Source organism: Mauremys reevesii, linkage group 19 (assembly GCF_016161935.1).
Source record: "Mauremys reevesii isolate NIE-2019 linkage group 19, ASM1616193v1, whole genome shotgun sequence".
NCBI classification, from domain to species: Eukaryota; Metazoa; Chordata; order Testudines; family Geoemydidae; genus Mauremys; species Mauremys reevesii.
Window position 1 is genome coordinate 6,184,685 of NC_052641.1, and position 24,022 is coordinate 6,208,706.

General features: G+C 48.9%; 2 protein-coding genes across 5 annotated transcripts in view; one reads left to right on the plus strand and one right to left on the minus strand.

Moving 5' to 3' along the window:
* Nucleotides 1-13,785, plus strand: part of FAM166A (family with sequence similarity 166 member A) — a 61,428-nt gene extending 47,643 nt beyond the window's left edge. For 2 of the 4 annotated variants that reach the window (XM_039506438.1, XM_039506439.1), the window contains 2 exons: nucleotides 3,625-3,742; nucleotides 13,583-13,774. In XM_039506438.1, coding sequence (XP_039362372.1) covers nucleotides 3,625-3,742; nucleotides 13,583-13,680 — 216 coding nt within the window. In that variant the 3' untranslated portion in view covers nucleotides 13,681-13,774. Of the gene's footprint in view, nucleotides 1-3,624; nucleotides 3,743-13,582 lie in introns of all 4 variants that reach the window. The other 2 variants (XM_039506440.1, XM_039506442.1) reach the window with 2 other exon arrangements.
* Nucleotides 13,659-15,954, minus strand: TUBB4B (tubulin beta 4B class IVb). Its single transcript, XM_039506443.1, has 4 exons — nucleotides 15,761-15,954; nucleotides 15,522-15,630; nucleotides 15,346-15,456; nucleotides 13,659-14,891 (listed from the first exon to the last, which is right to left on the minus strand). The coding sequence occupies exons 1-4, from the start codon at nucleotides 15,815-15,817 to the stop codon at nucleotides 13,831-13,833; spliced, it is 1,338 nt and encodes a 445-aa protein (XP_039362377.1). The 5' UTR covers nucleotides 15,818-15,954; the 3' UTR covers nucleotides 13,659-13,830.
* Nucleotides 15,955-24,022: the final 8,068 nt, after the last annotated feature.

A 24,022-nucleotide genomic window follows, 5' to 3' on the forward strand; every position in this document is an offset into this window, starting at 1 on the left:
AGGCCACCAGAGGGCTCGTCAAAATGACAGCTCAATGAAGACCTCTGGCTCATAGGCATTAGTGCTCAAAATATCAAACAAAACATTAGAACATGCAAAGAATGGAATGGAAAAGATGACAATGTGGTTGTGTGAATCTGTGGTATTAGGGTTACTAATTTGTATTACCTAGTGCCTCGGAACCCCTAGCTGGGGACCAGGACTCCATTTTAGTAGGCCCTATACAAGCACAGAACCAAAACATGGGCCCTGCCCCAAAGAGCTGAAGCCTGGAGTTAGGTGTTGTGATGCTCAGCCTCACAGTGTCTAACTTTTAGGTGCCAGAAAAATCCCAGTGATTCACAAAGCCTGAGTTAGGCACCAAGGGTCCCTATACACTGAATGGGATATCCAGTTCTGGAGTCTGCACATTGGGTGACCAGACGGCAAGTGTGAAAAACCGGGACAGGGGGTGGGGGATAATAAGAGCCTATATAAGAAAAAGACCCAAAAATCAGGACTGACCCTATAAAATCGGGACATCTGGTCACCCTATCTGCATGTCAAGAAGGATGTGGGAATCCTGGAGAAAGTTCAAGGAGGGCCACAAAAATGATCAGGGCTAGGGAAACAAGCCTTATGACATGAGGCTTAAGGAGCTCGACCTATTCAGCTTCTCAGGGAGAAGGTTGCGCGGCGATTCGGTCATTGTGTGTATAGTGGGATGTACTTATACAGGGACAAGAACGGATAGTGGCGGCTTTTCAACCTTGCTGGCAAAGGCATAGCAAGAAAGCTGAAGCGGGACAACTTCAACCTTGAAACAGACCCACTTTCCTAGCAGTGCAGGTGAATAATCATTGGCACAGTATACTGGAGAGGAGGTACTTACAGTGCATGGAAAGTTGAAGACAAGATTGGATATCTTTCTGAAAGTGAAAGCTATACTTTAATCCAGCTTCCGGGAGAAGTTCTGTGGACTATATGTGGTGGAGGGTCAGGCTGGATGGTCATGGGTAGGCTTGGAAGCATTACATTTTTATTGGTAAATGTCAGTAAACATTGATTTCACCATACACACACAAACTAATGAAAAAATTATTTCCATTGATAATAGCTAAAATTTAGACAGGCAAAATAAGAAAAATGCTGCTTGAGAACTTACTAGAGTTTGATTTAAAGATATTTTCCTTGTATATTTTGACATGCAACATTGATGATTTGTATTTTAATGATTATAAAGCTTTAATTTTTTGAATCTCATAGTCTATCATTAAATAATTATTGTCTGACACCCCCCCCCCATAATTTCCTGTAACTGAATATTGAAATTGATTAAAAATGCTTAAAAATAAACATGGATATTATCCATTGAAATTATAAAACAATAAAAATCTAATTCTGCCGAGCCTACTCATGGTCATCCCATCTGGCTTTTGAATTTGTGAATTTATGAATCTCTTGTTCATCCCCTTCCCTTGTGGGTTATGGGGAAAATAGGATTGCATGCATTGACCCAACATGGTAATAAGATTAATACCTCTGTGTGACAACCTCTGGCCAAAAGCTAACCCCTATAAACTTGGCAACTTTATCTGGTACCTTTGCTGCCGTCATCCAGTATTCACTCCTTGTCTCATTTAGATATAAAGTCTTTTCTCCACAGGACCTGGAAACTCAGAGGTACACTCTAGCATGTGGTAATTATTATGTCTCATCACTCTGAGACGTGATATCCTAGTAGTACATAGCAAGCTTAGTCTTACTTTTGTTTTCACTAACTCTATCTTATTTATTATACTAAGAACAAATATAATCTAACATGGAACCGGAAGTGTTAAAGAAATAATTTTATATACAGAAATTGTTCATCTTACCCTGTCTGTCTTGAGCATCATTTATTGACAAAGATATTGTGTTGTCACCTGTCGGTGTGTCATGTCATTTCTCACCACCAAACCTTGTTGCTGGGTTACTGGAATAGCTTTGGAGTCCCCCATCTTCTCTCAGGAATTTCTCCCCACCAAAGCTCACCATGTGGGAAGCTTTTTTAGTTAGGGATACTTCAGAGCCCTACCAATCCTTCTTCTCTTAGCCCACTTCTTCAGGCAAGGATAGCCAGTCTGTCTGACCCCCTTGCTCCTGATGCCCCATCACCATTCCCAGATCCCCCTCTCAAGATCCATTCTTTCAATTCGCTCCATGCTTGATCAAGCCCCCCAGAGTCTCCACCCCCTCTGGGGATGTCACAAGCCTTGGATGTTCCTTCACAAGTTCGTATCATGATCATGACAATAATCTAAACTTATGGTTCAGGGCTTCAACCAGTGTTCTGATAATTAGGCCTAATTGTGAGCTCACCTGTAAGAAGTGAGTGTACGTTCACAAGATGTTACAATAACCTATAAGAACAAATATAGGAAAAAGTACAAAAGGTAGACAGACACTGAATTAGTCCAAACAGAAAGGCCGACTGCTGTAAGTCTGTGACCAGGAAGAGGCAGCTGAAAGCAGTGCCCTAAGCAGCCTGATGCAGATACTGTACCTTGGGCAATCCTCATGCCTAAGTTTGGTGTCACAGAAGGTGACTTTCAGGTGCTTCTTTGCATGTTGGTTACTCAGGTGGAAAATGGAGCCAGCTGGTTTTTGAGGGTTTGGTCAGAGTCACCGTAAAAAACGGTTATTTATGTTAACTGTAATTGTTGTTCTTTGAGATGTGGGTGCAGATGTGTATTCCACTGACTCAGGTGTGCATGCACCCAGCACATCAAAGCTAGATCATTTTGCCTAGAAGTACACATTGGCACAAGTAACTGTTCTTTACTAGCCCTCATGGTTGTAAAGAAAAGCTTTTAAAAGTGACTCAAGTGTAAGCAATGCAGTGATGTCTGCCTGAGTCTGCAGAGAGCCTGGGACAATAGCACTAAGGGCGAGGCGTTGCCCAATGCATCTCAGTGTGATGTTACCGCCAAGCACTGCTCTGGAGGGGTTCCCTCACCATCATCCAGTGGAAAGTTGTTTGTGGCAGGAAGGAAAGGCTGCAGTATGTCTAGCCCTCCCCATCCAAGCAGAGTAACCCCAGCTGCCAGAACAAATGCTGGGAATCCCCCTCCCTCTCTACAGCTGTGGGGTGGGAGGGAAATGGAAGAAGGGAGCCTCACTGCCTGTCCAGGGAGGATGAGAGCTCCAACCTACCTAAAGAGAATTAGTGGCATACTCTTCCGCAGATGACTATTGTGTTGATGGAGCTTCTGCCCTGCAGAGTTGGGGTGGGGGTAGCAATGCCATAGCATGGTGTAGTGCCACGGGTCCTGTGTGATGGTGAGCCTGGTTAGTCACTGTGATCCATCTGTGACACGGTGAGCCTGGGGCCATGACTGCCAGAGTCCAGCTGTGTCATGGTGAGCCACGTGTCCCATTGCTGCTGTCCAGCTGTGTCATGGTGAGCCGGATGTCCCATCACTGCAGTCCAGCTGTGTCATGGTGAGCCTAGTGACCCAATTGCCCTAGTCCAGCTCCAATCTGACTCCGCTTTAGCATTAGTTTCAATTTTGTTGTTGTTGTACAAATGTGGATTAAAAATTGTATTAATTTGTATTGCAACACTTTCAATTTGAAAATAAAAGCTCCTATTTGTTCTTTCAGTTTATGGTAAGAAACCCAGTGTGGAACTTTGGTAAGAGACTACCACAGACATATTGGCCTAATAATAAAATATACAGCAGCGCTGGACTGATACCTTTCTACACAGGCTTTGTACCAAGTAAGTTTATTCTCTGACCGAACATGAATCACTGAGATTATTTTTAGAATTATACGTATGTGATGGCCTGAGTCCTGGATCACCCATGCAACACCCATTGTTCTGGGCCTCTACAAACAAAAAGACGGTCCATCCAGTAGAGCTTACAGTCTAAATATGACAAGAGACAACAGCTGGATGCAACAAACAGATGGGAGAAGCACAAAGAAACAATGAGTCAGTGCTGTTCGGCAGGACGGGTCATTGTTACAGCACACCAGCTGCCTAACCACTGTTCATATTTTGGAGATATCACTGCAAAGGAGAGAGTTTTGAAGGAGGTACTTTTGCAGAAGTTTAAGTATGCTGCTTCCAAGCCTGAGGAGCAGCATGCAAGATAGCACTTGAAAATTTAATAGATAAGTGTCACTGGCAGAGCAGAATCAGGCATCAACATCTTGATAGTGAATAAGAGATAGGCCTGTGTAAGTGTAGAGAACTACGAGAAGAGGATGGAACTAAGGATGGAGTCCTGGGGAACCCACACAGAAGGCTGGAGGCGGGGATGAGGAGGCTCATCCCAAAGAAATGCTGCCGGGGCACTTAGAAAGGTAGGAGGAGAACCACTGTGCACAGTCACAAAAGCCAAGGAAGGACAAGATTTCAAGAAGAGCATGATCATAGAATCATAGACTATCAGGGTTGGAAGGGACCTAGGGTGACCAGATGTCCCGATTTTGGGATCTTTTTCTTATCTAGGCTCCTATTACCCCCCACCCCATCCTGATTTTTCACACTTGCTGTCTGGTCACCCTAACGGGACCTCAGGAGGTCATCTAGTCCAACCCCCTGCTCAAAGCAGGAAATGTCAAAAGCCCATCGCCAATGTGAAAGGCAGCTGACAGGTAAAGAAGGATGATAATAGCGTACTGTTTCTGAGCTGAGGCCGTTGGAGACATGATACTGAAAAATAACTTTGCAAGATAATAGGTTGTCTTCCTTAGGGCGACTCTTGTCTTAAGATGTTATTTTTATAATACCAGTAGCAGACTCCATTAGAATAAGCGAGGTTGCAAATAAGTTGATTATGAAATAGAAATTCTGTGGACCTGCAGTGGGATCTGTGAAGGAACTTATGCATTGCAATGCTGCGTGTTGCTGCGCATAGACAAATCACAGGAACAGCACTGATCCACCAAGCTGTTAGGCACCCAGGCTCCCTATACAATGAATGAGCAAAGAGAGGTGCCTTAGAATGTGATCCACAAAAGGCTTAGCCGGGAGCCACCTAAGCTAGCCAATGGGAAAGGCTGATGAGACAGGTGTGTGCTAAACCCTGCCCCTCTCTCAGAGATAGGCACCCAACTCCATGCTGAAGGCAGGTGCCCATCTCTGCTTAGCAGTCTGTGCCTTAGATGCCTAAGGCATTTCTTGAGGCAACGAGGTAGGTGCCTGCCTCATTTGACATTAAATAACAGGAGAGGAGGCGATTTAGTTGGGGATTGGTCCTGCTTTGAGCAGGGGGTTGGACTAGCTGACCTCCTGAGGTCCCTTCCAACCCTGATATTCTATGATGCCGTCCACCAACAACTTGTATCCCATTGGTCAGAGCACTCAGCTGGGATGTGGGAGCCAAGGATTCAATTCCCCCCACCCTGGCAAAGGGAGTGAAAGGAAGTGAAACCATGGTCTCCTACTGTTCCGGAGAGTGCTCTAACCGCTGAGCATGGGGATATTCTGACACGGTGCTCCCTCGCTAATGCACTGTGGATAACTAAGAGTGACTGGAGCCCACCTCATAGGTGGCTGCCCTAACTACATTACAAAATCACTCTCTCTGGCCCAATGACTGTTCCACCATGGATAAATACTAAAAAAAGTGGCTCTAAGATCCGTCAGCTGCTTGTGATCAGGAGGTGCTTATAGCTTGCCTATGGACCCTGACAAGATGGGATGCTCGGTTTTTGGCTTTGTTTCTTTACTGGGCAATTGTTTTCCTGCCCCAAAGGTGATCTCACATGAATTTCCACCACAGAGTTCTACTCTGCCACCTCTCCTCTTCAATGTACAAGAAGGCATGGAGTGAAATGCCATAAGTATAGCATCCAACGTCATTTTCCATTTCATCCATCCTTGAAGATGCCATCAAGTGGCTTTCTCATTGTCTAGTTGAAGCTGAGGCATAGATAACATTGAGTTCTTAGCTCCTGCATGAGTGGAATGCAGCCTTGGACTGGTGTCTCAGGGGAAAAGAAATGTTTCCTGCGCAAAGGAATTTTTCCCTTCTTGTAGGTAATTCCATTGTACCAAAGGTATGGAGTTATTGACAGCAACCCCTACCCTGGACATTTCCGTCATGTATCGGGTACCCTCAGGGTTGCTAGCTTCATGCCCAGCTAGAGTGCACTGCTGTTGTCCAGCTGAGCAGCAACACAAGTGTGTATTACCCAGGCCGAGACATCAGCCACAAGAATGGGGGCACCTAGTCTCCCAGCCAGCTGTCCACACTTGACTTGCGGCGACTGCTGTGTGAAAGCTCAGTGTCAGCAAGGCCTAAACTGTGAACTGACTTCAACAATTGTGTGTGCCTTTTTAACCAGAGGCGACTGCACTGTAGCTCAGGATACCAGATGTGTGGGGAAGGAGTAGTGGCCCCACAATGGAAATACTGGGGGGCTGATGCATTCTTCCAGCCCCCCTCCCCCATGTTTTCTGCCCCCACATTATCTCACAGAGGTGAGAACAGGATCAGGAGGTAGGGCTGGCGTAGCCATCATGGCACACAAGACCAGGCTGGCCACTGGGGAGCAAGTAGTTCTGTTCTCCCCACCTTCCTGAGGGTCTTTGAGGAGACACCTGGCCCGGGGGAGAGGCACCTGCTGCCAGGGTGGGAGTCAGGGTAGCAGCACCTGGGCAGGGAGCTCAGCACACAGACTGAGGGGGGCGCACATATCACAAGCCGCCAAGGAACAGCAATAGGAACTGCTGCAATGTCCCTTCCCAGCATGGAGCTATCGGCCATGCCCTCCCCACCTAGCCTTCCCTCGTGCCCCTATCCTACCCTCCACCCCCTCATTCACAGGGGGCTTCTGCCTTTCTCCCCTCCCTTCTGTAAATGAAAACTGAGATCTTCCCCATACTGATGGGAGAGGAGGAGAAAAGAAACAATGAGACAGTGCGAGAGAGCAGCATAGAAACAGGAACAAATTAAGCATAGGCAGAGAGGAGGAAAAAGCAGGACTGAAATTCCAACTGTAAATACAGGCGAATGTGGCTCTCGGAGTCTCCCATAATCTTAAAGGGACAATATGTATCCACGGAGCTACACATTTGTATAAGGACTGTCTCATGATTTCAAGCAGAGATGAGCAATAACCAGCAGTTATGCAACTAGCAGATGGTTGGTTATAATTTTAGAGCAGATTCCAGGGGCTATGATGGGGAAGCTGGTTGGGACATATTCATGGTTGTGGAAACAGGGTGCAAAACAGAAGATTCAGCAAAGGACTTGTGCTAGATGTTGGCAACAGCATCTGTTAAAAAGACACACATCTGGTAAAGACCTGACAGCTGAGGTCATGAGTGAGGGGCTCAGTGGAGAAATTTGAGAAATGCAGCCACTGTCGGTTTGGGTGCTGGGCTGCACCTTCTGGTACTGAAAGGGACCACCTCTGGGACCTACAGTGAATGCAGTCTTGCCTTCTTGTTTACCAGGCAGGAGCCTTGCTGAAGTACAGACCTTTTGTCGCCCTTCAGTTAAGTTAAAGTCTGAAGTATAACTAGTATCAAAGAAAAACAGCCTAATCCACTTTGATAAGTGTGAAATGGAAGCAGCGTTCCCTCAGCACTGAGCCCAAATGCTACAAAAGTTCTGAAACTTCCTAAGCTGTAAGCCCTGTAAACAGCCTAGGTTTTGAAGGAAAAGTGGAAAATTAATCATCTGAACTTAAGAATGGTCATATCAGGTCAGACCATCTAGCACAGTATCTTGTCTTCCGCTGGTGGTCAATACCCAATGCTTCAGAGAGAATGAACAGAAGAGAGCAATTATCAAGCGATCCAACTCCTGTTGTCTAGTCCCAGCATATGTCAGTCAGAGGCTTAGGGACAGCCAGAGCATGGTGGTGTAGTCATGAACATCTTGACTAATAGCCAGTGATGGACCTAGCCTCCATGAACTTAGCTAAATCTTTTTTGAACCCACTTATACTTTTGGCCTTCACAACATCCACCGGCAATGAGGTCCACAGATTGAATGTGCATTGTGCAAAGAAGTACTTCCTTTTTGTGTGTTTTAAATCTGCTGCCCATTAATTTCATTGAGTGACCCTCTGGATCTTGTGTTATGTGAAGGGGCAAATGACTGTTCCTTATTCACGTTCTCCACACCAGTTGTGACGTTATAGATCTCTACCCTATCCCCCATTAATTCTCTTTTCCAAGCTGAACAATCCAGTCTTTTTAATCTCTCCTCATACAGATGTTGTTCCATACCCCTAGTCATTTGGTTGCCCGTCTCTGTACCTTTTCCATTTCTAATATACCTTTTTTGAGATAGGGCAACCACAACTGTACACAGGATTCAAGGTATGCGACTATCTTGGATTTGTATGGTGGCATTATGATATTTACTGTTTTATTAGCTAGCCCTTTCCTAATGGGTCCTAACACTGTTTGCTTTTTTGACTGCTGCTGCACATTGAGCGCATGTCTTCATACAACTATCCATGATGACTCCAAGACCTCTTTAGGGCATGGAAACAGCTAATTTAGACCCCCATCATTTTGTATATATAGTTGGGATTGTTTTCCAATGTGCATTACTTTGCACTTGTCACTTGATTTTATCTGCTATTTTGTTGCCTAGTCACCTAGTTCTGTGAGATCCATTTTTAAATCTTTGCAGTCAGCTTTGGACTTAACTATTCTGAGAGATTGTATATTGTCTGCAAATGTTGCCACTTCACTGTTCACCCTCTTTCCCAGATCATTTATGAATATGTTGAACAGCACTGATCCTAACAGATTTTTGTACCTTTTTCTAACATAAAAATGTAAAACTTAAGAATCTAATAAATGTATGTTAAGCTAGATAATCGCTTAAAGAAATATGTATACAGTCTATCCTTTTGGTTAGCTAAAAGCACCAAATTATACCAGCCATTGAGACTCAATCTTTCTTGAAGACTTTAACTAAAAAGACAAAAGCAAAAGATTAAAATTATTTAACTTATTAAAATCAGCCCATCCTATGTGCAAATGACTTGTGCCCCTCTAGCTTTTTCAAGGAGAAGCTTATGGGCTGTTGGATTGTTAGATTATACTGCCCACCCATGGTGCCAGGCTGTGGAGGAGGCATGATGAGGAGGCAGATGACAGGTCATATATATGTATATAGGTCAGAGATGGCCAAACTGTGGCTCACAAGCTACATGCTCTTTTACCATTAACATGCAGCTCACAGAGCCCGCCTATAGCCCCCCATCCTCCACTTACCAGACTGGGTGGGAGAGCTCAGGACTGCTGCCTTGCAGCGAGGTGGTGTGGTAGGGGCTTCTACCCAGCAGGGGGGCGTCTCTTGGGGCTGAAGCCCTGTGAGGTGCACCTGCCAGGGCTAGGGGCTTCAGCAGGAGCAGGGCTGAAGTCCCAACCCCCAGCTCCTGGCAGTTGTGCCCCAGCTCTCAAACTACTGAAGATTGTTATATATGGCTCAGAAGGCCAGTAGGTTTGGCCACCTCTGATATAGTTTGTTTCATTGATCTGCTGCCATCTGAAAATTTTCACAGGGAGGGGGCTGAGGTGGTGCCTACCCAGCTGGCCTTGGCTACCTGGATAGAGAGGAGGTGGCTCTGTAAGGAAAATTCCCCCCCAGATAAAAATGCCAAGCCCTTGACCAGTAGGAAAGAGAGCCATGTTTGCCTCTGACAGTGACACCAGGTTGAATTTAGACTGGTGCACCCTGAGGGACCTTTTGGCCTTATAAAATAGAGGCCAGAAGGACACGGTGAGCTAGGCAACCCTTAGTCCCTGCTCTTCTGCATCGGGGCTGCTATCCCTCTTGCCTTCACGGGGCAAGCCGCTGAGGGAAGGAGGCTCAGTGTCACCAGCTGCCATTGCAGGTCAACAGCCCCAATACTTAGGTATGTCACAAAATGCCATCCCTCTATTTTCTCAAGGAGCAGGAAAAGGGCTAAAGCTGTACCTTGTCTAGAGCATTTGCAGACCTCCTAAGCAGCTTCACTGTATTAGGTGTGAAAAATCTAGTTTTTATTTTTAATATCTATATTTCATGATTTGATGACAATGGCCCTTCTCCTAGAGAATTCCCTATGTGTGCGGCTACAAGCCCCACAACCATGGTCTGCTCTTTCCTGCACTGATCTGGCTTTTTGCCCTCTGTGAACATGAGGAGAAAAGGGTGCTGATTTAATTCTCCCTTTCAGTTTGTCCCTATAATCCTCCTTCAGAGCAGGGAGTGAAAGTAGGCTCAGGGATTGATCCAAAAATATTTAAAGCAGTTATGATCTCCCTGTCATCAAAGAGGCTGGTCTGATTGCCTTCCTCCCCACAAATGGAACCTTCTGAGCCTCTGAAAGAAGTTAGAGATGAACTCCCCAAAAGCTTCACCCCTCTCTCTCTTGCATGGGATCCATGTGAGGCAGATGAGTCTGTTTCCCCATGCAGGCCTCAAGGGGTGTGAGTAGAGTTGCAGCAGAGGGAGGGAGTTTGGCCCCAAGGTCCCTTACTGCTTTCTCCAGTGCAAGAAGTGCCCATGCTGTGTTCAGTGCTCTTCATCCATGGCCCAAGGAAACAGGGAGGAGGTGGAAACGGAGCTCTGCAGGCAGCACAGCTGCTGATGCACACTCTAGGGAGTGCATCCAACGAAGTGGGGATTCACCCACAAAAGCTCATGCTCCCAAACGTCTGTTAGTGTATAAGGTGCCACAAGACTCTTTAGTACTCTAGGGAGGTAGGTGCCATCTTCCATCTAGTACAGAACCCCTATGACATCACTCCCATCACAGCAGTGAGGAACTGCTTGCCCCAGAGCCAGTTGTTCCAATCCTGCCTAACTCCGTTCCCACCTGGGGGAGAGGGGCCCAAAATTACCTCCCACCCCAGACTGAGGTGAGGGAAGCTGCACTATCCCCAGAGCCAACCAAACTCCCAATCAAGTCACTCAACAAGCAGAAGAGTGAGCAGGGTACACAGACTTTCCTTTTGCCAGTGGGTTCTCTCGGCCCACCTCTCTCCTGAAGCCTGCAGGGACACGAGCCCCTGCAAATGCCTCAGAAGGGGGAAGCAGAGCCAAGGAAACAATCTCCCCAAGCAACAAAAGCAGTCCTGGGGCCCAAGGGGGAATTAGACAACACTGAACGGAATTGTTATAAATGAAGACGTTTGAAATGTCCCTCCAAAAAACTGCAGCTTAGAGGTCTGCATGAGATGCCTTGTGCCAAGGAGGCCAAAAAAACAAAAAAAAAACAAAGGACTAGGGGACCAAGGCATTTGGAAAGTCAGAGAAATTCACAAAAATCTGAGTTCAGCACTCAGGCTTCCTAAGAATGGGATTCACAAAAGCCAGCACACACAGCCACCTAAACTAGCCAATAGGAGATGCCAAGAAGGGGGAGAATGTGCTGTGTCCCAACCTTCTCCAGAGGTTCATGCCTAAATCCAGGCTGGAGGAAGGTGCCTAGTTCTGCTTGGGATTATCACCTATGAACCCTCTGCAAGAAGCTGCCAGCACAAGCTACTCCCCCCTAGCTCTTAGCCCAGTGGTTAAGGTACTCACCTGAGTTGTGAAAGACTCCCACTTCAGGTCTCCCCTCTTCCAGATGGGAAGGAATTTGAACGTGGCTCTGTATGCCCTTAAGGAAGGTGCCCAAACCACTGGTCTAGAGGATATTCTGATGTGCAGTTCTCTCTCTCTCCTGTTGAATCTGGTCCACTTTGGCTAAATAAACATTGGAGCTGGTGGACTGGATGCCTGCCTCTTTGCCTTATCAGGCAGAAGAGGGGGCTATAGGTGGGGGGGGGAGAATCTCCCCCATAACTACCTTAAACACTGGGCTAAAAGCCAAGAGCTCCTTCATCTGCCCCCAGCTACTTTCTATGCAGTTAAGCAACATGCGAGTGTATCTGTCACCATAGGGCCTACAGGAGTTCCCCATATTCATGAACTGCTCTGGACCTTACCTGTCTGCCACAAGCAAGGATGCAGGGCACATACCCAAAAACAGAAACTTAGGCCAGGTCTACGCCAGGAAATTGGGATGGTGTAACCAGGGCTGTCCTTACCCATACGCAAAGTACACAGCTCCATAGGGCACCAGGAAATTTGGGGCATCAAATTTCCTGGTGCCCCATGCAGCTGCATGCTGCCCCCACCCCTGCTCTGCCCTGCCTCTTTCCACCCCCACCGTAACCCAGCCCCCACTCCCTTGAAGACTCCAGAGGCAGTCAGGCCTGCACCCACCCGTAAGTAGAGCGACCCAGCCCCAGCCTGCTCCACTCCTCTGGCTCCCAGCTATGCCACCAGTGAGTCCTGGGGGACAGTTCCCCCCTCCCCCCAAGCGAGGGGAGCAGAGCAGGCTTGGGCCAGGTCACTCCACTTCCCACAGGAAGTGGCCAGCCCCACCCCGACGCCTAGGACAGGGCCACACAGCCCTCCCACAACAGTGGCCTAGGGGCCAAGCCCTCCCCCCACTTGCCTCCCCCCTAGGGCCAGCTCTGGGTGTAACTACTTCACTCAGGTATTAAAAAAAAAATCCACACCCCTCAGCAAGTTAAACCAACCTAATCCCTGCTGTAAACTTATGTTGAAAGGACAACTTTTCATGTTGACATAGCTACTCCCCCCTCCAGCGGAGCGGCGCCTCTGACAGAGAAGTTTACACCTTTCAAGTGTAGAGAGGCTGCTTAGAAGTTTTTTCTACTAAAAAAAAAGAAGGGCCCATTAAGTTGAGATACCTATAGGATCCCATGGCAGGGAGAGGGATTTTTGCAAGTATCAGCCAGCAGTGCACAAATCTGTGCCTTATGCACCTCCCTCTCTGGGGCTCTAGCCCTAAGTATATTGACTTCCCCCATACGGGTCAGGGCTCTCATTTCTCGAGCACTTTAGACAGGCCTCAACTCTTAAAGGGGACATAGAAGCAAGCACTGGTGCTGTCGTGATAGCCAGATGAGAGCTGAAAGGCCTCATGGTGCCATTAAAAAGACCAGGTTTCACCTGTTCTACTGCAAAAAATTATAATAGGAGATTCCTCCCTATTAATCAGACTTGCTAGCCCCAGTTCCAAACCCTCCAAAAAAGCCCCAAATGAATAGGCCCCTAACTTGAATCTTGGGCCTCATTTGTGAATTATCAGCCAACAGGAAGGAATTTCAGGCCCTCTCCACCTGAAAACCCCTACAAAACAAACCTGCAAAACTGAAACTGCTGGTGTTCTTGAAAGCACGTTAAGTATGTTGTAAAGACCCCTGCCTTTCAGCAAGCTGGGACAATGCAAGTTGAGTACAAACTTAGTCTTTTGAAACCATCCACTAATTATGCTGTAAATGTTTGCAGTGTACAGAGTATTCAGTACAGGATATTTTGTAAGTTTGCCCTAAATTAGCATATGGAAAGTATTAATTATGCATTTCAGTTCACTAGATGCACAACTGCTCCACACCTCTGGCTGTAGCCTTATTTCAGTCCACTGAGCAAGGAGACACTGCAAGTAGACAGCCTTACTTAAGTCCTATCCACAGTAGCACATAAAAGTGGTTTTGTTCCAGTATTTTCAACTAAAATTAAGAGCAAAATATGCAAATTATGCAAAAATAAAACTACTGTATTTTGATGTTTTTCAGCCCTCAGACACAGCTATGCCTTAACATTTGGCAATAGTACCCGGAAAGCCTACCAGAAAGCGCAGAAACAAAACTGTGCGCTGCGAAAAATGCTTTAATTGTGATGTCTGTACAGCATTTGACATGAAGTCATCAGGAAACAGAAGAGGAAGGTACACAGTAAAGACATGAATAAAGACAGTTTCTGAATGAGAAGGGAGTTCATACAGCTTTAAACATAATTTACAGGAGTAGCTACTGCACAGGTTTTATGCTGCCTCTTCCTCAGCTTCCTCCTCAAACTCCCCTTCCTCCTCAGCTGTGGCATCCTGGTACTGCTGATACTCAGATACCAGGTCATTCATATTGCTCTCAGCTTCAGTGAACTCCATCTCATCCATGCCCTCTCCAGTGTACCAATGCAAGAAAGCCTTCCGGCGAAACATAGCAGTGAATTGCTCAGAAATGCGCTTAAATAACTCCTGGATAGCTGTACTGTTACCAATGAATGTAGCGGACATTTTCAGACCCCGGGGTGGGATATCACAGACAGCAGTTTTAACATTATTAGGAATCCATTCAACAAAGTAGCTGCTGTTCTTGTTTTGTACATTAAGCATTTGTTCATCCACCTCTTTCATTGACATGCGGCCTCTAAAAACAGCAGCTACAGTGAGATAGCGGCCATGACGTGGGTCACATGCAGCCATCATGTTCTTTGCATCAAACATCTGCTGTGTGAGCTCTGGTACAGTTAAAGCACGATATTGTTGGCTCCCACGGCTGGTGAGTGGAGCAAAGCCAGGCATAAAAAAGTGCAAACGGGGGAAAGGAACCATGTTAACTGCTAGTTTACGCAAGTCAGCATTAAGCTGACCTGGAAAACGCAAGCAGGTGGTAACTCCACTCATGGTTGCTGACACCAAATGGTTCAGATCACCATATGTTGGAGTAGTTAACTTCAGGGTTCTGAAACAGATGTCATAGAGTGCTTCATTATCAATACAATAGGTTTCATCTGTGTTCTCTACAAGTTGGTGTACAGAAAGAGTGGCATTGTAGGGCTCCACTACAGTGTCCGATACTTTAGGAGATGGTACAACACTGAAAGTGTTCATGATCCTGTCAGGATACTCTTCACGAATCTTGCTGATTAAGAGGGTGCCCATGCCAGAGCCAGTGCCACCACCAAGAGAGTGGGTAAGCTGAAAGCCCTGAAGACAATCACAGCTTTCTGCTTCTTTCCTTACAACATCTAATACAGAGTCAACCAATTCTGCACCTTCTGTGTAGTGGCCCTTTGCCCAGTTGTTTCCTGCTCCACTCTGACCTGGAAGAGAGCCATTTTCACATCAGATTAACCCAGCAAGCTCTTTGCTTGCAAGCAAAATGAAGGATGAGCCCCAAATGATTACTCAACCAGGGGAAGACTCCCCCACTCCACCCACCAAGTACTCGCTCTCATTACAACTCAGCTTTAAGATACCACTTAAGTACTTTAAGCAAAATATTTGCTACTATTTTGCTTTCAATTTAGTTAACGTTGCATTCAGATCAGTTAGCTTTGAACTACCTAAATCAGCTTTTGTTCCCCGCTTGTCAATACCCGGTGCAGCCTGAACGCGTCTGCTAAAGGGGAAGTTCCGAGGGCGCCTCTATCTGCCCCCGACCAGCTCCACCTGAACGGAGATACCTGACCGTTTACCCCGCTCCGGCCGCTCGCGCTCTCCCCCCTGGCGGCCAGACCCGCCGCCGGGCCCGGCCCACGCAGGCCCCCGACTTACCGAAGACGAAGTTGTCGGGCCGGAAGATCTGCCCGAAAGGCCCGGAGCGCACCGAGTCCATCGTGCCCGGCTCCAGATCCACCAGCACCGCGCGCGGCACGTACTTGCCACCTGCGGGAGAAGGAAGCGCGTGAGCGCGGGGCGGCCGGCAGGGGCGGGGCGGGGGCGGGCCCTACCTGTGGCCTCGTTGTAGTAGACATTGATGCGCTCCAGCTGCAGGTCGCTGTCGCCGTGGTAGGTGCCGGTGGGGTCGATGCCGTGTTCGTCACTGATCACCTCCCAGAACTGCAACAGACACTCGGGTCAGGCGGGGCGAGGCGAGGCGGGCCGGGCCGCCCCTCCCCCACGGCGGCCGTTACTCCCCGGCGGGCCCGGGCCCGGCCCCACCCCCAGCCCGGCCACACGCTGCACTGACCTTGGCCCCGATCTGGTTCCCGCACTGCCCGGCCTGCAGGTGCACGATCTCCCTCATGGCGGCGGCGGCACCCAACACCCTTCGACAACGACCGTCACGCAGCAACCCGCACACTAGCTGCGTCACAGCGGCCAACCGCCACCGCTTATATAGCAGCGGATTGCGCGCGCACCGTGCCTGCCCCCGCCCACAGCGACTGCAGACAGCCGCTAATGGTCGCTCATAACGAGGCTCAGCAAAATAAGAACTCTCCGGTCGGTTAAAACGATGTCACTCAAATTGATAATCCCGCCCAATTCCACTCCGCTCTCTATTGGTCAGACTGTTTAACGTTTTTTCCGTCACAATTAGCAATCGCCCTCCTTAGGGCACTCCTCATTGGCTCGATTGAATGATTGATATCGTGGGTGATTGGCTGTTTCCCTTAGCAATGAATTAACGTCACACTGATTGGATGAAAACGAAGTGTCCTAGTAACCGCTGTTAAGCCCTACTAGGAGCTAGGTGGTGGTTTGCGCGGGGCGCGGGAAGTGTATTCCTGAAGTTGTTTACGTAGGTTACCGGACGTAGCGGGGGAGTTACGCAGCACGGGCTGCCTGGGAGCGCTACGTTATGTCCGTAAAGGGAAGTTTTCTTTGGTTGCGGAGGACGCGGAGGCAGCGGTTGCCCTGGAAGCAGCAGAATGTAAACAGCGCAAGCAGCTTGCCCAGCCCCCCGCCAGCAGAGCTCCCTCCCCGACCCCCTGCCCCCCAACAGACCCCTGCGACCCCGCCTTCACCCTGTCCCCAACAGATCCGCCTTCACTCTGCCCCCCAACAACCCCTGCAACCTGCCTTCATCCTGCCCCCAACAGCCTCACCTTCACTCTACCCCCAACAGACCCCTGCAACCTGCCTTCACCCTGCCCCCAACAGACCCCCGCGACCCACCTTCATCCTGCCCCCCAACAGCCTCACCTTCACTCTGCCCCAACAGACCCCCACAACCTGCCTTCACCCAGCCCCCAACAGACCTCCGCGACCCGCCTTCACCCTGCCCCCCAACAGCCTCACCTTCACTCTACCCCCCAACAGACCCCCACAACCTGCCTTCACCCAGCCCCCAACAGACCCGCCTTCACCCAGACCCCAACAGACCCCCTGAACCCACCTTCACCCTGCCCCCAACAGACCCCCTGACCCCACCTTCACCCTGCCCCCAACAGACCCCTCCAACCCGCCGACACTCTGCCCCCCAACACCCCCTGCAACCTGCCTTCACTCTGCCCCCCAACAACCCCTGCAACCTGCCTTCACCTGCCTTCACCCTGCCCCCCAACAGACCTGCCTTCACCGTGCCCCCAACAGACTCCCGCAACCCTGCCCCCCAACAGACCCCCCCCATGACCCGCCTTCACTCTGCCCCACAACAGACCCACCCGCCTTCACTCTGCCCCAACAGACCTGCCTTCACCCTGCCCCCCAACAGACTCCACCTGCCCCAACAGACCCCCCATGACCCGCTCACACTCCCCCCCAACACACCCCCACCCACCTGTCCCCAACAGACCCCCACAACCCTACCTTCACCCTGCCCCCAACAAACCCCCAAAACCCTGCCCAGAACAGACCCCCGAAACCTGCCTTCACCCTGTCAACCCACAACCCCACGGCCCTGTGTTCACTCTGCCCCCCAAAAACCTGTTTTCACCCTGTCCCCCAACAGACCCCTGAAACCCCGCCTTCACCCTGCCCCTTCACCCCCAACAGACTCCCAGGACCCTGCCTTCACTCTGCCCCCAATAAGCCCACCTTCATCCTGCCCCCCCAACAGACCCTCCCAACCCTGCCTCCCAGCAGTCCCCCACAACCCACAACAGTGGGGCCGCCGTGCTAGTCTGGATTTGTAAAAAGTGACAAAGAGTCCTGTGGCACCTTACAGACTAACTGCCCCCACCATCCTTTCCCCAAGAGAGCCACCTGCCCCACAACAGAGACCGCCTCATCCCTACTGTTCACCCTGCCCCCCACCAGCTTCAGTCATAGAATATTAGGGTTGGAAGGGACCTCAGGAGATATCTAGTCCAACCCCCTGCTTGAAGTAGGACCAATCCCCAAGATTTTTACCCCAGTTCCCCAAATGGCCCCCTAAAGAATTGAACTCACAACCCTGGGTTTAGCAGGCAAATGCTCAAACCACCGAGCTATCCCTCCGCACCAACAAAGCACCTCACAGCCCCTACCCTCAACAGAGACCCTGCACCACTCCTCCTCTCAGGCTCCCCAGCTGCTGCCGCCATGGCTGCCCAGGAGGATGTGGGCGGGGGGTGCCGCCGCGAAGGAGATGCAAGGGGCTGGGCTCGGCTGGGGCCCCGAACCTGCCGGCTGAGAGCAGCAGGAATCGGGCACGGCTGAGGGGGAGCCAGGCAGCCCGAGCCCAGGGCAGTGGCAGCAGCAAGGGCAGGTGGGGAACGTAGCCCACCATGAGGTGGGAGAGGCCGCTCTGCTGCTGCTCTTTCCCGCCTATAGCCGTCCTTTGCGCCACGCAGCAGGGCCGGGAAACAGCAGCAGCAGCAGTGCGGCCTCTCCTGCCCCATGGCAGGCTGTGCTCCCTGTCTAACCCTGCTGCCGCGGAGGCTGCTGCTACCCTGGGCTCAGGCCACCCGACTCCCCCAGAGTGGCGCCCGGTTCCTGCTGCTCTCGGTCGGCAGGTGCTGGCCCCTTGTGTCTCCTCCGCAGCGGCGCCCCCCGCCCGCGTCCTCCCAGGCAGCCGCAGCGGCCAGGGAGCCTGAGAGGAGAGCGACCCCCGGGCAAGCGAGGAGACTCTGAGGTGAAGAGGCTGCTGGCGCAGCCCGAGCGCTGGAGACTGACAGGTACCTGCCTCTGCCTCATCCCAGCACTGCCTGCCCCCCAGCCTCGTGCCTGCCCCATAATGTCAGCCACCCCAAGCTCACTGTGACACCAGCACCACTTGGCAAAGGGCCCCCTGATCTTCACAAACAGCTGTCACCACAGGTCTGACAAACTCACTGCACCCCACAAAGAGGAACATGGAAGGGATCTACACGAGGCTGGTAACTTGTCAAAAGTGAGAATCTTTGTGAGATGTGTGCATGGGTAATATTGAAGGAATGTATTCACCTTAAAAGTCTGCTTTATAGACTTGGAGTAGAAAATAGTCACCAGGGGATAATGGCCCTTTGGGGCAAGGGGGATTTGTCACCCCGCCTAACCTGGCTGGTGATGCAATGCAAGGCTCAATTGTTTAGCTTTGCACAATAGTAAGACTTTGAATGGGACACCATCAGAGGCAATAGCAAACAATTGTAATGCCTTAAAGGTAAAAAAGAAACAACAGCCATTACCCGTTCTGGCAGGCTGTTTATAATGCTCCATTTACTAATTTTTGGAGGTTGGGGGGGGGGCGCAAGGTGGAAGTTTCGCCAAGGGCGCAAAATATCCTTGCACTGGCCCTGGTAGACCTGCCCTTAGAAAAACTATCCACCTCTTATCCCATAATAGGATCCACCTATGAAAACAATAAGAAACTGGTTCATATCATGTGCGGCATTTTGTCTAAAAACTCGTACAGATCAACCAAAGTTGGGTGTTACCCTTATTTGGCCATTTTAGTTTCTTTAGTTGAAGACAGGATCACCTAGGAAATAGTCTCTCATTTGCATACATACACAATTTTTTTTCTCTCCCAACCTCTCTAAAAACCTCCTAGTTACCAAACAAGTCACACTCTGTTTTCCATTGCAAAGTGGCCCATTGCAAATTGAGTGAATCAAGAAGAGATGGGTGGGAAAGCTGCAAGTTAAACAAACTAGAAATGTGGTTATAAGATTGAAGGTCAAATTGGGCAAACTGGTACCCCAAGAAATCTAAGCCACAGGCTTTCGCCCCAAATTATAAACTGTGCATTCTTGCCTTGTAAATCAAATAAACCTTGAATAATCTGCCTTTCACCCCAAATTATAAACTATACATTCTTGCCTTGTAAATCAAATAAACCTTGAATAATCTGCCTTTCATCCCAAATTATAAACTATACATTCTTTCCTTGTAAATCAAATAAACCTTGAATAATCTACCTTTCACCCTGTGCATTTGTTTGCCTTGTGAGTCAGATTCACATCCTTCTATATGTGGAAAACGTCTCTTCTTCTATTTTAGGTCCTAACTAATGTGAACTGCTTGGTATAATCAAAGAACATATAGAGTATGTCCTCCAAATTTAGACAAGTATAAGGATTTTGTTGGTTTACATTGTAAATAATTGCTACCCTCTAGAAGCAATAGGAATTGTCTGGCACAAGGAAAAAGAAATGTTGATATAAACCAGGGTATAACACTGATATATTAAGAGAAATTGTTGAAAGGAAGTAGGGATGTAAAATATTAAACAGTTAACTGGTTAACCAGTATGGATTAGTCTTACCGGTTAGCCCACCTTAACCATTAAACCCCGGAACCACCGGAGCAACCCCAGCCCTGGGCCGGCCGGCTGGAGCAGGCAGCCCCAGCCCCTCTCCCCTTACTCAGTTAACCAATTAAACTATATATTTGTAATCATTTAAATGGTAAACTTTTTAAACGACATTTACATCCCTAAAAGGAAAGATCCCAATTGATAGTAGGGGCACGTGATGAAATACAATACTTGAAATAAATCAAACTTTAAAAAAGCCTCGGATAAGAAAAGGCTATAGGACATTTGTTATACACCAGTGCCGTCTACTGGATAGCAGTGGAAGCTGCAGAGAAATCCAGCTAAAATCTGAGGACCCAGTTGGTTGGCACATATCCAATAGGAATCAGAGGGTGGCTCCCTCCAACAAGCTCTGACACTAGGGTATATAAACTGAGATCACCATGTGCCATGCTTAAGGGAATTGATTGAATCCAGCACAAGAAGCTGCAGAACTAAGTGTGAACAATGCCTGGACTAGCCATGTGGAAAGTACTTTTCCCCCATCCCAGAGTTCAGAGAATGAGATTTCATTTCAAGGATTGTATTTCCCCTTCTGTTCTTTAGCGTAAATAACTGTAAGTTATCGTCCTGCATCTACATTCTCAAATAACCATCTTTAACATTTTAACTGCTTTATAAGTCCAAGCAAACTGGCCTATGAGAGATTTAAAAGAACTGTTTTAAGCAACAAAGTCCTGTGGCACCTTATAGACTAACAGATGTATTGGAGCTTTCATGGGTGAATACAAAGCTTATGCTCCAATACGTCCGTTAGTCTGTAAGGTGCCACAGGACTCTTTGTCGCTTTTTACAGATCCAGACTAGCACGGCGACCCCTCTGTTTTAAGCAGTTGCTTCTAATAGTCTAAATGTGACCCTTTTGGACCAGTGTTGTCAAAAATAAATAACCACAGTCTTCAAAATGCCTTAAAGACAAGGGCACCCTTGGAAGTCTGATAAATGTTAGGTACTAAACAATTCAGAATTGATGATCATATATAAATGTAATAAGAAATCTTAGTGATTTGCATTGTTCCTTGGTATAACTGTGGAGTCTCCACTGTAGTCTGTGATAATTGCTGGCAAATCTGTATTGTGTGTAGTATGCAATCGGGTGTGTCTATGTTTGATGCGGTTCTGGGTGAATTAATAAATTACTGATTGGTTAAGAATAACCAAGTGTCCTGATTTGATAAATGGTGCTCAAGTTATAAGTTGATCTGAAAAGAACCCAGCATTAAACTGCTAAGCTAGTGCTCCCGGGACTCAGTAAAAGGCGTTATCCTATTGGATTCTATTATAAATTGGCAAACCTAGTTTGTTAGATTTCAGGTTTAAAATCTAACTGGCACCCTGGCAAATTCATAAATTGACCCCCTTTCACACTTACACCCTGCCCTCTCCCCTCACACAGAGACCCCACACAGCCTGGCACCCACAGCCCTGCCCCCTCCCCCCTCCCCCCACTCTCCGCACTATGGCCCCCTGCCCTCCAAACAGAGGCCCCTACAGCCACGCCCTGTAGCCTGCTCTCCTGACACACCTCCCTCCCCCAGCCAAGCCCCCCAAACATGCACAGAGTCCCATCGATCTCACCTTGAACCCCAACAGCCCTCTGTCCCCCCAAATACAGCTCTTCCCACAGGCCAACTCCTCACCCTGCACCCAAACAGCTCCCTACAGTCTTGCTGTGCCCTGCCACCCATAGCCCCGCCCCTCACCCTGCACCCCTGCTCCCCACCCCCACCCCTTGGACCCTCAGGGTCCCCTTAGAGCTGGTGGGAGAGCTCCTTCCCCTTCTCCCCACTTTCCTGTTACTCTGCACGAACCTGATTGGCTGGGGGAGCGTGCCAGTCAAACAGAATTAACTCCCCCTCTTGGGAGGGTTTGAAAGAATTGGAGAGGGGATGAGAGACAAGCCTGGGAAATTGATGGCGGAAACAAAGGTGAAGCAGGAGCCCTGTGCTAGATAGAGAGGAAGGTGTTTGAAGGAGAACTGGCTCCTGGCAAAAGGGGTCTCTTGTAAATGCCTAACCTGGAGCTGAGACCAGCAGCCGACCCACGATGCTGAGCTCATGCTGCCTGCCAGCACCAGCCCAAAGCGCAGGGACAGGTTGGAGTGACTCACAGTGGCGTGGGGCAGAGAGTCTGTGTGTGTCTACCCAGGCGTGGGGCTAGGGAAGAGCTGTTTTGCTGTGTACTGTGCCGGGGTGAAGGAGTCTCTGTAACCCCTGCTAGAGATCCAGACCTGGGTCTGCTCCCGGCTTTGCCTGGGTTCGATAAGTGTTGTACTATTGAGTGTGGTGCTTGTTCTGGGGGTTAACACTGACCGCTCCCAGGAGGGAGGATTGGTGTTTGTGCAGAGGTGTGAGGATAGGATCTGGGACCCTTGCCTCAACCCTGGGCCCACCTCACCTCCCACCCCTGACATCTACCCCCACAGTAGGGGACGGTCTTATGTGCTGCCAGCTCTTGATGTGGGAGGCCAGATGAATGGGGCTCAGCCAGGTACCGCCACCACAGGCTCTGGGTGTATGTCTACATGGCAAAAAACTCCCACAGCAGCGAGTCTCAGAGCCCAAGTCTACAGAAGGAGGCCAGCAGTGGGTGGACCCAGGCCAGTGATTTCCCTGCACCCCCCCCCCCCGCCCCCATTTCAATTCCTGGGGAAATAACTGACCAGGCTCTGTTGGTGCTGGATGTGGGAGGCCAGCAGGGGGTGGGGCCCATCTGCTGCCCATGCTGGCCCTGGGAGCCCTGCAGTAGGTGGGACCTGGGTGCCCCCAGTACCGGTTCTGGGAAGCCTGCAGCAAATGGTGCACGAATGCTATCCGTGCTATTTCTGGGAGTTTGGCAGTAGGTTGGTTCTGGGTGCTGCGGCTGCCTGGACTGGCTATGGGATGCCAGTAGGAGGTGGCCTTGAATGCTACCAGCACTTGGTGTGGGAGGTCAGCTGCAGGTGACGTTGTCATTATTGGATCTAAAAATCAGATCCTAGTTGTAAGGTCAAATGTAAAAAGTGAGTGCCAGTTCCTAAAACGTCACAATAAGCTGTAACTTTTTGCCTGCTTGGAAATTAACCATGGTGAATCGAGTTTTTAATAAATGAATGCTATGAACAAATGCAAAGAGAACCAGACAGAGAAACTAGATTAGTCCAAACAAAAAGGTCCTGCTGATATGGTTCAAGGACTGTTGAAATCATACTTGGTAAAAACAGATGATGTGGAGCAGGAAACTGATGAACCAAAATTGACGTGGTGGATATTAGTCTGAAGTGGTGGACAAAATAATGATGGGATGAACTATGCCGCCCCCTTTTCCCCTTTTTGGGGTTCTTAAATAGGGACTGAAAAAATAATTTTGTCTCCTGTCCTATCTTGCATCCCAGCTTGTCTCATCTCATTTTCCCTGCCCCCAAGACAGAAGGAGCAGACCAGACTGAAGACTTTCTTCCTGAGAGGAGAGTCATTAAGCCTTGCTCTGATTCAAGAAACATTGTTTTCTCACTTGTGAGTCTTGAAAATCATAATGACGTCCAGTCCTCAGCCCATCAGTGGAGATTCCGAATGACCAGTCCTGCAGAGGCAGGTAAAATCCTGTTCTGTCTCCCTTCCTTTTATGTTACTTTCTGCCCCCCGCCCCTTCCTTCTCCCGCGCTCTCTCTCTCTCTCAGCTTTTCATCAAGATTTTGCATAACTAGTGTACTCTTCCTTTTCTGGAGTTGTTTATCGGGGCAAGGACTTTGCAATAGTATTGAAAACAAAGGGACTCATTAAATATTTTTCAGCTCATCAATCTAATAGT

Coding starts and splice junctions, on each gene's coding strand:
- TUBB4B (XM_039506443.1), bottom strand. CDS start 15,817: ATGAGGGAGATCGTGCACCTGCAGGCCGGGCAGTGCGGGAACCAGATC. Junction 15,457..15,521: donor CTACTACAACGAGGCCACAG/GTAGGGCCCGCC, acceptor CTTCTCCCGCAG/GTGGCAAGTACGTGCCGCGC. Junction 14,892..15,345: donor GCCCGACAACTTCGTCTTCG/GTAAGTCGGGGG, acceptor GCTCTCTTCCAG/GTCAGAGTGGAGCAGGAAAC.